The sequence below is a fragment of the Erithacus rubecula genome, assembly GCF_903797595.1.
Source record: "Erithacus rubecula genome assembly, chromosome: 9".
NCBI lineage: Eukaryota > Metazoa > Chordata > Aves > Passeriformes > Muscicapidae > Erithacus > Erithacus rubecula.
In genome coordinates, this window is record NC_136660.1 from 22,589,141 (window position 1) to 22,603,586 (window position 14,446).

The following is a 14,446-nucleotide window of genomic DNA, read 5'->3' on the forward strand; positions in this document are numbered from 1 at the left end:
ATCCCTCCTTGACTACTTTCTGAGCTGTCTGGAAAAGGCCTTTCACTTTTCATTTTACACATAATTACTCTGTATCCTTTCCCACTTCCAAATGCGCAGAAAGCTCCTGCACTTCCTGGTCCATCTGTGGTAGCACCAGCTGCACAAAACATTCCCCTCAGCTGGCACCTCCCAGTTCAAATGGTTCCTGTAGGCATTGGTTTCAGTATGAATGGAGCAGAGGGTCAGTGCTGGGCTGTTCCTACAGAACTGAGCATCCCCATGGCACAGTTTGCCCCTTCTCAGATATACACACTGTGGAAGAGCAGTTTAGTTCAAAGGATGTGTGGCACCTGCACACAAAGCAAATACTAGGAGGATTCAACACACATGCCAATACCGGCCCCAGGTGGCAGAAATTACATTTCTCTTACAGATCTAGCAGCAAGTTTGCAGAGCTCAGGGCTGATCTGAAGCTTTGCAGTGACTCCAAAGAACAGGATATGTTGAAGCAGTGGTGGGGGGGAGAAAAAAAAAAAAAAAAAAAGGCCAGCCAACTTGAGCAAAGTTTCCAAAGAAAGATGTGTCTGTCTGTGCTGCTTCTGGGGTGAGAGATGCCAGAGTCTTGTGGCAGCTCCCAGTTGCAAAAATCTGTGTCAGCTCAGTGCCTGCCCTGTGTCAAAGACATGACGAGCTCTTTGCTATTTTTCCCCCCTTGCAGATGGAGACGCAGCTGGCTGGAGCCAGGGGAAGCTGACTTGCACTGGCTGCTTGGCTCTGAGAACTGAATTCCATAGGCGTTAAAGCCTCCAAAATGCCCTATGGATTCAGTTCTGCAGCTGGGCAGCAACTGAGCCTCAAACTTTCAGGAAGAGAAGGCAACTGTGAGCTCTTCCTATAAAGAATACATAAATCTTTGCTCCTGCACAGAGACCAGATTAAGGATGGAGGGGAGTTATAGCCACTATAGAAATATCTGCTGTCAGAGAGCTACTAGATGTTTATGGCATATCTTCTCCCAAGGTAAAAAAAAAGCCTAACTATAGAATGTTTTCTTCCCTCTGGAAGTTAAATGGCATTTGAGAAAATAAATACATTGCTACCTCCTGATGTACTGCATGCAATTGTGAGCCTCTGCTAAAAATACACATTGTCAGAACAACAGCCTGGGTGTGCCCAGCAATCTCCTGTTCAGCATCCAGGCAGCAAAACCAAACAAAACTTTGGAGAAGATAAACAGGACAGGATGGGTAAAGTTAAAGGTTATGCCCTCTGTCTCCCTGTGGGCCCTGGTGATGACCCCAGCAGGGACACTTATTTAGACAAAGTATTTATGCATGCAACAGGCTGTTTTCACCCATCCATCACTTACCTGTGGGAGAGCCTGGCTGTGCCCCTCACGTTTTGGGGACCTTTCCATTATCACGTGGCATCATGCTGCCACCAGGAACCTAACAGTTGGAGGAATGGCATTTAGGATAAGTTATTGTGCAAGTGTTTGCAATTTATGTAGCACTTCAACATCACTGCATGGCAAACCCCATGCTCCTTCTCACCTTGCCTAGAAGAGCTGGTTTGCCTCTCACCTGAAGCAGCCCCTGCCCATAGCAGGCAGAATCCAGATGTGACAGCTCAGCTGTGTCCCACAACAGCTCCAGGGGATGGGAAAGTCCTTCCCACACCCCAGTGAGGGGCTGCACCACTGCACAAGGACTCAATGCATGAATTTTGGGTTCAACTGCCCAAAGGAGCTGCTGCTGAAGGAACAGGGAATGCACCACCAATGCAAGGCTGGAACAGGACAGGACATTTAACTGCACATGCCTAACTGTGAAGGACAGCATGCTCACCCAAGGAAGAGATAAAAAAAAAAAAAAACAAAACCTCAACAAACAAACAACTAATCCAGCAGGAACTGCTGCCTTTTTCCTATACTAGATAACCAAAAACATAACTGATTAGCCAGCAGTAATTAACAGAGGCCTTTTCTAGCCCATTCAGTAAGTCCCACTGGCACTGTCTGCAACACAGCAAAGTTTGGTCCAAGGTTTCTACAGCAGTTTTTCTGGTTCAGCCCTCTTGCAGCCTTGTCTGGCAGCAGTTAACACATTTCCAAGAAGCTAAATGGGAAGGGGAAATGCAGGCAGTTGCCAAGACATTTTGGCAATTGGTTAAACAAAACCTGTCGCACTAACTGGAAAAAAAAAATCCACTTGCTTTCACTTTATAGCAATTCAAAACAACCAAGGGCCTTCAAGTTGACACTCATAGTCTCTCCTTTGCTAGGCAGATAGGTAACATCCCATTGCCTCCCATGTGGGAGGTCAGGGGAAGACTACAGGGGGATAGAAGGTCCCCTGTCTATCCTGTATGCTTATAAAGTTCCTGCTGGTTCCCAGAGAAGCTGACAGAAAACAAACTAGGGCAAGGCAGGGAACTGCCAAGCAGGACAAGCTACCACAGCTGAGCATGAACCATGGCAGAAACCATCCATAACTTCACATAAAGGTGCCAGATCTGATTGCAAGTGGCTCACAAAGGAGACTGAAGTTAGGTAGTTAAGAATCAAAAATAAGTATTTGCATTTGAGTTTATTTTTTATAGTCATTTAAAAGGTACAGAAGTTTGCAAGTAAGACTCATTCCCCTCACAGCCCTCCAGGCTTCCAGCATAACCACCAAGCTCTGGAAGTGCTGTGGTTCACACAACTCCAGTAACCTCATTGGAGGGCCAGCACCTCCAACTAGAGCCCAGTCAGACCCAGAGGAAGGCCTCAACAGCAGTTTCAGTAAGGACATGTGGCCAGGAGAACTGAGCACCATGTTATCAAGTGTAAGAGGATGGGACACCAGTGTGTAGGGAAGTGCTGCATATAGGCCTCAAGTGGTGATAAAGCACAATGATATGGTCACAAACAGCAGTGACAAGACAAACAGATAATTGCTCTTGAGAGTGTTAAAGAAACCCTGCACTACTCAAAGCCTGAAGGAAATTCAGTTTTTATCTCTCCAGGAAGAGAACCAGTTTACTGGCCCTTCCCCTGCAAAATAAGAAGAGACCCATTTTCTCTAATCAAGGCCTGCAGTTTGGAGATTCTGTACCAAGCTGTGACCAGTCAATCAAACCAGTGTAAAATCTAGTGTTCATTTCAAAACCAGGACCAATTAACTGAACCAAGAGTCAAGTGTCATGTGGTTTCTTCACAGAATGGGCATTGTGCATCCAAAAGGGTAGATCTGCCACAAGATTGTAGAGCATGGGGAGCAACTAAAAGAAACCAACAGGAATGGTGGCACCCATTGCTTGTGTTACTTGCCAACCACACCAAAAGAGCTGCCAGCTGGCTCCCATGAAGGTACTGGAGCATCAGTCCACTGGGTATCTGACTACCTCAGTGCCTCAGTTTCTTTTTCTTCTTACGGTTCCGGTCCTCACTGCTGTCATCTGCCTCACTGGCACTGGGGGTCACAGCCTGCTGGATGACCTTCCTCTCCACTGCACATTCCTGGTCTTCTGTCTTGGGATCTCCCTTGACTAAGAACTCTCCTTTCCGATAGGATATGGAAACATTGGTCCGGGGGTAGGTGCCATAAACCCTCCGGAGATCATCCTTCACAAATTCTGGGAGGTCTTTCCTTGGCCCAAACACCTTTCCAAGCTTCCCCCATTGAAGCTCCCCTCTCATTGTGAAGCCTTCAGGCCACGTGTCTCGATACTGATCTGACCTCTGGCAGGCAGCATAGGGATAGTAGCTTGCATAGGGATTGTAGAGAGGGATAGGGAGCATGGGAGGGAAGTGCCAGGGGTGGTATGGGTGGATATAGGGATTGGAGGCACCGTAGAGATGGTGATACTCCACCTGCCCTCCCACATAGTCAGGGTAGCTGCTCCGGTCCAGCACAAAGGTGATGGGGCGGCTGTAGAGGTTGTGCATGCGGATGGGAGGGAACACCACAGAGCTGGACACATCTTCTGCTCTCCCAGGCCTCAGTGGTGGGTAGGTGTAGGCAGAAGGTGGGATCATGGCTGGGTAATATTCCCGTGGCACAAAGCTGGATTGGTACATTGTACAGGAGCCTGGGGTTTCACACAGGAGACGCTTCTCTAGAGTAGTTGTTGAGTCTCAAAAGCTGTGAGGACAGAAGGGGAAGGGAAAGAATTTTATTGGTTATATACATTTTAGGCTGAATAAGGAGATATACTTAGCACTGTAAACATAACAGCTAATTAATAATTAATACAAGGAGCTCCCCACAGCTTTCAGGGGCAGTAACCTACCTAGAACAAGGGAGCCACAATGCCAGTGGCTGCCTGTTAGCTGCTCTGCAAGACATCATTTAACCCACACATCTCAATTTCAAATACAAGAACAAGCTGATAAAGACCAGCGAGGGCAGATCAGTCAACCTCATATCCTCCTGACTTTTGCCTGCAGTGCTGGGAGGCAACAAGACACTGCAAGGAGCTGAAGGCCCTTGAGCAGGCATGAACATGGAGAAGGCAGGCACAAGGGAAAGAAACAAAATAAGCAAGCAACAAAAGAGGCAGCAGCCCAACCCTACTGCAGTCATGTCAACAGACATCCTGCCCAGACAAGGAAAACTTAAAAAGATTTTCAACTGTCCTTGGCTCTCTCCCCATCCTCCCAAAGCTCTGCTTTTACTCTGATAAGCAAAAAAAAGAGCTGTACCTGCTGTTTATTTCTAAAGCAAAATCCAGGCATATGCCATTTCCTCTGACAAGTTCTCATGTACAGGTTTGTCTTTCTGGTCTCACTAGTTAAAGTGTGCGTTTACCTTGAGCAACTCTGACCTACAGCTGAATCTGCTCCTAGCCTGCCCTTGCCAGATATCCAAGCATCCTCCAGGGCATGAAGCAATGTCCTCCCATGACTCATTATCCTCTCCCCTAGGGTAGGAAAGGAAGCTGGATATAGCATTAAAAAAAAAAAAAAACCCAAAACACAAAACCAGCCCTATGCTATCAGAGACAGGAAAAGACCATGCACAGAACTAAAGGCAGCAAATTAGATTTTTTTTTTCCCATGTAGTTCAGATCCTGTGGCCTCTTCTTGCTTCAGCCTTAACTAGAGCTGCCTTTCACACACGTTGCCAAGAAAGAGAGATGAAAGTTCAGCAGTCCTTTAAGTATTGCCCAACACAAGCAATGCTGGGTACTACAAAATTGAGGTTTTTCTTTTTAACCAGCAGTGGTTCCTCCTGTTCCTAGAGATTCATAATGTACACTAACTAGCTCAAGCCTACTTTTGTCATTGGTTCAGGGCTAGAAGCCTTCACCCCATACAGAGAACAACACTGGAACATTGAGTCAAGACCAGGCAGCACCCTTAAACAAGACTTGCAGCCTTGGAGACAAAGCTCATCATAACCATCACCCTCTCAAATAGGAGGAAATGAAACAAATTTCATTACCTACTCGCCTTAACTTGCTCAAAACCAGCACAAAAATCCAAAGGGGTGTTGTATGTCAATGGCAGCACGAGGTGGGCACATGGAATAAGTGGTCTCATCTTAAAAGCCAGTCTCAGTACCTCTTTAAATAGCTCATCCATGCATCCCCTATCGAGATCCACACTTCTGTGAAGTGCTTGTATTTCAAAGCAAGTGGTCTGCACAGTGTGCAGCTATTGCATCCATCATACAAAACAAAGCCCAGTTTACATCCCTTCTGCTAGGTCAGTGGGCTGCTCCATACCAGCTAAGGACAATCCTGGAGAAGCTGTTCACATCTACTTGATGACCAGCTCTTGCTCAAAAGTTTCTATAGCACCTGCATTTTGGCTTTCAGCATCATTGCTCTCAGGTCATCCTGGCAGCTGCAAGGAGAAGGATTGACAGACCATCTAAACTTTATATATCACAAGGGTACATCACAAGGCAGCCTGAGCACAGCTACTAACTGCTTTGATTTTACACTGAAGGAAGATAAGGGGAACAAGCTGGTGGCTCAGCACGGCAGGATGATCCACAAGAGGAAGCAAATTGAAGAGATAAGAGAGAACAAGATGAGGATTAAGCGGGACTAGAAGTGCTTCAGGGCAGCATTGTCACATGCCCCAGCACAGAAGCAAATACATTTCCCTGGGAGGAGCAGATTACCCGGGAGGAGCATGTTGACAGCCTACACAAGACTTCACAGCCCAGAGGAAGTTTGCAAACCCATCAGGGCAAGTCTTGGCTGGGTGGCCTCTGCAGGCTCCACCACACAGCTGCGTGGTGCAGCCCTGTCCCTGCCAGCTCCCGAGCACAGAGCTCTCCCCATGCCCCAGCACAGAGCTCTCACACTGCCCAGACACAGCCTTACCTGCACAGGCACAGAGCCCCAGCTCCTGGCTCTGCTCTGAATGCTCAGGTGTGTTGCAACAAGGTTTGGGTAGGCAGGAGGCACAATGCTCCTGCCCTGCCCCTGCAGGGCTGCACCCCAGTGCTCCCGGGGCTGACAGTGCAGTTTACCCCACCATTACACAATTGCCTATTGTTCATACTGACCTTCAGCCTGAGCCACAGCATGACAAATCCACGTGTACAGGAGAAGAGGACTTTGAAAACACCACTACCAGCTTGCCTGGTCCTGTCCCACACTTAGCAGGAAGTAATAACAGACACTGCTTCAGGGAAAACAGGGTTTGCCTGGAAGGTGATCATTTATCAGGCTATCTGATGGCTGGAAGACATCAAAAGCCAGATGTTTAAGAAAACCAACTCCAAACAGCAACATTAAATGGTACCCCTTGAGGAAGGGGTCCAATCCCCAGTTTCTTCTCAAGGAGACCTTATAACACCTTCCAGTACTTAAAGGGGGTCTTCAAAGAGTTTTCTGGAGGCAAGGGAATTTTCACAAGGGCAAGCAGTGATAGGACAAGGGGGAATGGTTTTAAGCTGATGAAGAGTGAATTCAAATTAAATATTAGACATAAAAATTCTTTACTGTGAGAGTGGTGAGGCACTGGAGCAAGCTGCCCAGAGAAGCTGTGGATGCCCCATCCCTGGAAGCATTCCAGGTAGGACCTCATGGGGCTCTGAGAACCCAGTCTAGTGGGAGGTGCCCCTGCTCATGGCAGAGAAATTGAAACTGGATAGTCTTTAAGTAATTTCCAACTCAAACCATACTATCATCCACCTGCTCCTACTTATTTTGTTTCTCCAGTACCAGCTGGCCTGATCTCAGAAGTAAATATCAGCCTCCAACTCTTCAGGAAGAACTGAAGACCAGAAAGGGATAGGGGACCCTAGCTGATCTGTCTCTCCAGATTACCATCCTTCTTTGCTTCACTTTCAAGCTCTGCTATACCTTGGTTTAAAACAAAAAGAAGAATTACATCTGTTGCCCAGCACTTGGATGTCCTGAGCAGGAACAGGCAAAGCAGTCCTTAAAGCCTAAGCTAAGCTCTGCCAAATGCTTCTGTGCTCCTGAGAGCCACTGACATCCATCAGTACGGGCCAGGTATGGTGGCACAGATGACCTGGATGGGCAGACAGCAAGCTGTGCCTGGGAGCCAAACCTCCCCAAGCCAGGGCACTGGGAGCAGTGCTTGGCAGCAGGGAGCAACAAGGGACCCAGCAGTAAGAAAGGCCACAGCAGGAGACAAGGCAGCCTGTCTTTTAAAGTCTTTCCAGCAGTTTTGACCTTGCTGGAAAAGGGTTCAAATCCCACTTGACTGGAACTGGATGAGACACCAGGTACAATAAAAAGAGAAAACTCCAAAGATGGTCACAGAAAACTAACAAAAGATCATCATACCCTTCTTGGTGAGAACATGATACTGCAGACTATTCCCAGGCTTGCCAGAGCTGACTCCAGCAATTCCCTTACCCACTGCCCCAGTCATCTGGCAGGGTCTTTCCCTCCTCAAACATCTTGGTGCAGGTCAAGGGGACTGACACCACAGCTCCAAAAAAGGCCTGCCAAGCAAAGTATGCTTCACACCAGCTGCCCCACACAGAGTTGCTATGGAGCAACCAAGCAATGTTTGCAATACAAAACTAGAGAGGACATTTGATAAGAGAAACTTTTGTTTCAGCCCTCTCAGTTACTACAGATGATGAATCCACCACTAGTTAAAACAAAAATGCCCAAGTCTGGTAGGGCTTTCCTAGTATCTAAAGCAGCAGAAATTACCTGCTAAAAATGCAGAAGTCTATGGCTTTTCTGAAGATTTCAGGACATAGATCTTTACTATTACTTAGGCTAGCTTTGAATTTGGTTTTTAGGTGACCACTGTGAGCTGCAGAAGAGAGGAAAGTGTAAATATTCATTTCCATGCTAGACTACACATTTTGTAGGAGAAAGATTAAGCCTGACTATCATGGGCAGTACCAACATACAGGTGTGCCACAACACCCAACATGTGAAACTTCATACAAGTGTCTCACACATCTAGAGACAGTGGTTTCACAAAGTCTTCTGTTCAGCTGAAGCAGGGTCCCCAGGTCAGGCTGGCAGTTTGGATGGGTTTGAATACTTCCTCAGGGAACAATGCTGCAAGCCAACACAACTTTAGAGACACTGGACCCATGGCAGAGGACATGGCCATCTAATTTACTGTAAGTCTTGACCAAGACTATTCTTGTCCCATTACATAGCCTGCAATCAGCTCACAAATGAAGATCCCATAAAGTCATCCTTTCCTCTGTTACAGCACTCAAGCTTTCAGACTATTCTTTCTAGCTTTTTACCCCATGCTCCCCACCACGGATCTCCTGCTATTGCTCTGTAACAACTCCCAAGGGTACAGGAATGAATTCTGAAAAAGTACCAATTTCTCCCAGCCAAGAGGATGAAGTAATATGCTATTTCCAGTTAGTCTCCCCATTTTGAGCAGAGTCTGCAAAACTGTTGCCACCTTACAAATATTTGAAGGATGTTTTTAAAATCCAAAACTCCAAGGAGTGCTTGAAGTAAGATGTTAAAATTCAATTATCTTATTCAGCCAAGGTTTGTCTTCCATCACTCTGGTGTCAGTCCCACACACTTATCCAGCATCCTGGTAGCTGGAGATAGTGCATGGGAGAAGATCATGACAAAGCAGTTTCATATTTTTCCTTGTCACTTCTATCCCTTTACTGCCAACTTAAGGTTATACTTGGTTTGAGCTCTTTTCAATAAAACTCATCCAGGAGAGAACTTCCAAATACTTCTTGGGGAGGTGGAAGAGCAGTAAAAAAAGCCACAACACAATAACTTTGAACCTGCACCACCAATACTTGTCTTAGGACACAGGCACTTGGCTGCCTCCCTAAATGGGATGCTTTCTCTTTGCCAGGCACGCCTGGCAACAACACAGGAACTCAAGGAAAATGCAATAGCTCATTAAAAGCTAGGCCTTTTCAGGCCTTTTTTTTTTAATCTAGAGGATCATATTCCCATGCTAGTGCTACTTAATAATGTAAAAACTTGAATTTTGAACACAAGTCCACTCAACTCCGCAAACAAAGTAGTGCCACATTTTGCTACACTCTCCAAGAGAAAACCAACCCATACTGCCCCAGCAAAGTACTCCAAGAAGCATTAAATACTTGCACAAGGGGTTACTGCATCATGCCTAGTTCAAGGTGATTAGCAGCAATACAAATCAATGCTGTAGAGAACAGGCCTCCCCCATCTTTAACCCTGTCTGAGAAACTGCCCCAGAAATGCTGGGGCTCTGGCTCTGTTTCCCTTCACCCCACAGCAGGGACCTTTCTATCAAGAATTACTTCACTACCCAAATTCTTACAGCAGCCCAAGCCAACTGGAAAGATACCACAAGCACAGCTGATCTAAGAGCTCCATGAACAATCCCTTCAGCTCAGCCAAGGGGGAGAATTTAACTTCTGAAGCCAGAAGACACCAGTCTTACCCTGCTGTTACTAGTGCACCACAAGGAAAAAAGCATCAGCTGGCACTGGTAAGTGTGGAAATAGCAGCTAATGCATATTACAGTCAGTCACCCCTTATAGAGGCCCTTTGAAGAAGAAATAGATCCATTTCAACTATTCAAAGCAACATTCCCAGAAAGCACTGAAGTCTAGTGTGGGTCTGGCATTTGTTTCTGAGGTCTGTGCAAAGCCCAGACTTTGTATGAAATCAAAACCCCAGGAAAAGGCCAAGTTATTGCAGAGCAAGGCTTTACTTGGCAGCAGTTATCCAGAAACTACCCCCCTGCATAACTTTGCTCAAATAGCAGTCAAAATGCAACTTGCTGGTGACAGAGGTTTGGAGCAGCCACTCCTACTCTGACTGCAGCTGCTGGATAAACCAGCAGCTCTGGAGCAGCTGTGCCACCAAGAATAAAACATGATGAGTGTTACCATAGGGTGACTGCATCAGCAGGCAAGGCTCCAGAAAACATCCCTGCCTGCTTCTACCACAGAGATCCTGACACTGTCACCATTCAGCTCTCTCTCAGTAGGTGTCTGCTGCACAAGAGTATACATTTTTGGATATACTCCAGTTTCTCTTTTTCTGCTATGTTCTTATTTTGGCTTAGCCTAACTTCTGTGTTATTAAAGCTTCCACCACCACCATTCTCATCTTCCCAATAACCACTGCAGACACTCTTTGCATCAGATGCCTTCCTCACCTGAAGCTCAGATCTGTATCCCATGCCTCAGCATCCCAGACATCACATTTTTTCTCATTTAAACCATTTTCTAGACACAGTTCTATATCTCGACACTACTCCCTTCTTTAGCTGAGCATATTCCAATGTGTATTTCATAGCCTTTAGTAATAAGGATCTCCTCCATGTTAAAGCACAGCCTGCACAGACCTGCTCCTCCTCTTACTGAGTTCACCTGAAATTCATCATCTCCATCCACACATGCTCTTCTTCAAAGAAGAGAGCTCAATATCAGCTAGCTCAGGTTTCCAAATCAGGAAGTCCTGGGTGAGCCCCCAACTATTCCCCTCCATATTACAATGTTAAGAGAACAGACTCAGGGCACTAGCTTATATCAAGCACACCATTAAGTCAACTAAATGGCCAATAACCTCATGGCTATTTATATCACTTTGCACACAGTTATGAAGCTACTAATTTAGTCTTACAAACCACACATGATGCTGTTGAGTCACCCTTACCTCCCACACCACTTAGCACTAGGATGCACACCCACCCCAATTTGCTCTGCCCTCCCACAACAATTCTTTCCAACACAGACCTGACCTAGAGTCCAGCAGGTTCAAGGAGCATCACTTCATGAATTCCTGTGGGCTTGAGTCCTCAGACTTCACTATCACTCACAGACACCTGCAGTCCTTTAGTCAGCTGATCTTACCTTTGTTTCACTTTATATATTATTCCCCTATTTCAGGATCCACTTTTTCTGGCACATTCACGCTTCCCTTATGGCAGTCTCCTCCCAAACAGCCAATCCACCCAGATTATTTGTTCCTCAGTTTTGCCACATCCATATTTAAGCCTGACAACTCCAATATCGTTACCTTGGCAATCTCAGCCTTACACTGATAAGATGCAGGTGACCTTGAAAGGTTTTACCCTGCAAGAGCTGCTTCAGACACTCCATAATTATCTGGTTCCTCCTGGTTATGTGTTATTTATTTACGCATTCCAAGACAAATAATTCAATTCCAGCCTTAATTCCCATGCCCAGCTCTAGTTACCTACCAGTACTTTCTTATCTTACACACAGACAGTCTGCATAGCAAAGCAACATGTTTTGCACTTCCACAGCATTCTGTGCTCTCAGCTGCTTGATTAACAAGTCTTTGTCCTTGAAGTGCTCTTGGGAGAGTCTCCTGATATCCTGCAAAGGAGTTCACAGATCACCCAGCCTAGGGCTCCAGAGGGAATGTGTGCCTACAGGGGGTTTCCTCTGTTGACAAACACCAGTATTACAGAAAGCTATTTGTATTTTAACTCTTCATTCTTTAAATACACTTAGATACCATTCCCACATATCCTGCAGCCAGGATGGATATGCAGAAAGTACAGAAGGCACAGTCTTATGCACTTGTACTAAATCTTCCCAGGGAATCAGCACCCTAAACAATAGGGCAGAGCAGAAAAGATTATCCAGTCTTTGAGGTTGTATTACATACAACACACCCCTCTAGCATATAAGGGGGTTTTCTGTTACAACAGCAACACACACTGCATTTCTAGTGTAAGTTCAAGCACCTGAGCTAGAATTACCCATGGGAATACTGCTCTTATTGCATCACCAAGGCAGACAGCTGCAGCATCTGCTGATCTACGACTTGGTTATAACTTAATAAAAACCCCAAAACCCAACTACTTTCTGTTATGGTCTTTAGACAATATGGAACATAGCTCACAAATAATGTAATTGATTTTTTTTAAATAGGAATCAAAATAAAATCTTGTGTTTCCAGGAATGCAATCACTCAAAGGCATTTCTATGTAATTTTGTCCAAATTAAAGAGTTTAAAGTCTCTCATCACACAACAATAACAATTTACATTAGTATCTTTCACAAGCAGGTGGTACTGGGAATGTTACAGAGTAGAGCACTAGCATGGATCAATGCTATAACCAAGTTATGCTACTGTACACCAACTTACACTCACATGAGCAAACAGCAGATGTGAAAGGGCCACCACCTCCAAAGGGAGTTGTGTTTTAAAAAGCCAGGCAAAATACAGAATATCTCAGTTGTACACTGCTCTGCTACTACAAACATTTAAGATAGCATATAACTGCAACAACAGTGCAAAATAGCTCAGTCTACAAGTGTAGAACACAGAAAGACATTTGTTTGGCACACATATACTCACAGGCAGAGAAAAGACAACCAAGACAATGCCTCCACTCAACCAAGGAACAGTAGGATACACAACCTGATCTTAAGAAAGCAGGTTACATTCTACAGGCTCTTTTTCACTGAAGTGCCTTAAGGACACACAGAGAGTAAGAAGATGCCCTAAGATACAGAAGTTTTTCCTGTAGTAACCAGGGCTGCAAAACTTGCCTGAACTTGCCCTTATACCTAAAGGCAGCAACAGGAAGCCCATTCCTTCAGCAATTACATTACACGCTGAGACAGGGAGCAAGGATACACAACATGAGTAAAGAAGCAGCTAAAAATCAGTACATAAAGCCAGTACAGAAAAACCTGAAAAGCACTCACCAAAATCTCAGGTTATTTCTCAAGTCAGCAAAGCACTATTAACAAGACATAAAGAACTATAACCTTTAAAGCAACAAACTAACTAATACAGAGAAGAATCTCCCATTAAACAGCACAAAAATAACCCCCTTCAGCTCTCACTTAATTTTACTTCCCCCAAGCCTCTTACTCACACACAGCTACACCTAAGCTGGTATTTATACTCACAGCTCCTCCAGCTTGTAATTAAGAAGCCATATCAGTGGCTCCCATCAGCACTACCTTATTGTTAGCACCTGCACTGTGGTGGACCTTTAGAGACAGAAATCTCCACAGGAGTTTTGAATGGGTGACTGTCTGCAAGGGCAGCTCATCATCACCCAGCACAGCAGCAGCAGTAGTGCAGCTCCTTTGAGATGCTTCCTGATTCCACGGGCTTAGAGGTCTTTTCCAAACTAAATGATTCCTTGATTAGTGCCTTATGCCTTGCTCTGCTGCAGGTGATCTCAACAGCTGAAGCTAAATACCTACAAATCACTCTTTAATTACAAACCATGTTGATTACAATTAGTTGTCTGGCTTCTACAAATTTATAAAAATGACCTGCTTAAGAAGCTACTAGTAAATCTAATGTGCAAAAGCATTGGGAAGTAATAGGGTGTAATAGTATCTTTCTGTACATAGCAATTGGCTTTTGCCTCAATTTTTCCTGTGAAATTTCCCCTGGTGAAGTTGGAGAACAGCTGAATGGAAGCAACTCTTGTAGTGAGAGAGGGAAGGTGATGCATTTACTGAGCATGGGAGTTGCTTCTTTGAGAGAAAGAGCCACAGAGAGATGTTAAATGATAATGGACAATGATAGTCCCTATTTTCTGAAATACACAGGATGAATGGAAATTACTTGTGGGAGAGAAATGTAAATTGCTGATTACTGAGATCACATATTTGCTGGATTACTGCCCCACCTGCCCAAGCAGCCAGACATATATTTTTGTTTCCACTGTGTCATTCTTCAGCTTGGCAGACGCTCTTTGGAGAAGAGGAGGCTCAGGGGGGATCTCATTGCTCTTTAAAAACCCTGATCGGAGGTTGTGATGAGGTGGAGGCTGGTCTCTCCTACACTGACAAGGACAGAGAAAACGGCCACAAGCTGGGACAGTGGCGATACAGATTAAATATCAGATTTTTTTTCCCCAGCTGTTCGATCAGGCATTGGAATTGGTTGCCCAGGTGGTGGAGTAGCCATCTCTGGAGGTTTTCAAGAGGCCTCCGAATCTGGCACTGAGTGATACGGTTCAGTGCTCTAGGGGTAACAGTGGTGGCATTGGGCTGGCGGGTGGACTGGATAAACTTGAAGATCTCGTGCAATATTGACG

The 14,446-nt window shown here is 45.4% G+C and overlaps 1 protein-coding gene across 8 annotated transcripts; it reads right to left on the minus strand.

Moving 5' to 3' along the window:
• Window positions 1-2,172: 2,172 nt before the first annotated feature.
• Window positions 2,173-14,170, minus strand: LOC306805094 (uncharacterized protein C10orf95 homolog). Of its 8 annotated transcripts, none has more exons than XM_079312471.1 (3): window positions 13,092-13,561; window positions 11,609-11,747; window positions 2,173-4,109 (listed from the first exon to the last, which is right to left on the minus strand). In XM_079312471.1, the coding sequence occupies exon 3, from the start codon at window positions 4,043-4,045 to the stop codon at window positions 3,371-3,373; it is 675 nt and encodes a 224-aa protein (XP_079168597.1). In that variant the 5' UTR covers window positions 4,046-4,109; window positions 11,609-11,747; window positions 13,092-13,561; the 3' UTR covers window positions 2,173-3,370. The 8 variants fall into 8 exon arrangements, with proteins under 8 accessions (XP_079168597.1, XP_079168596.1, XP_079168598.1 ...); XM_079312470.1 differs by having other exon boundaries at window positions 11,609-11,816; window positions 13,092-13,253; XM_079312472.1 differs by lacking the exon at window positions 11,609-11,747 and having other exon boundaries at window positions 13,353-13,495.
• Window positions 14,171-14,446: the final 276 nt, after the last annotated feature.

What these genes read in the sequence shown, in the direction of transcription:
- LOC306805094 (XM_079312471.1), bottom strand. Translation starts at nt 4,045, where the DNA reads ATGTACCAATCCAGCTTTGTGCCACGGGAATATTACCCAGCCATGATC.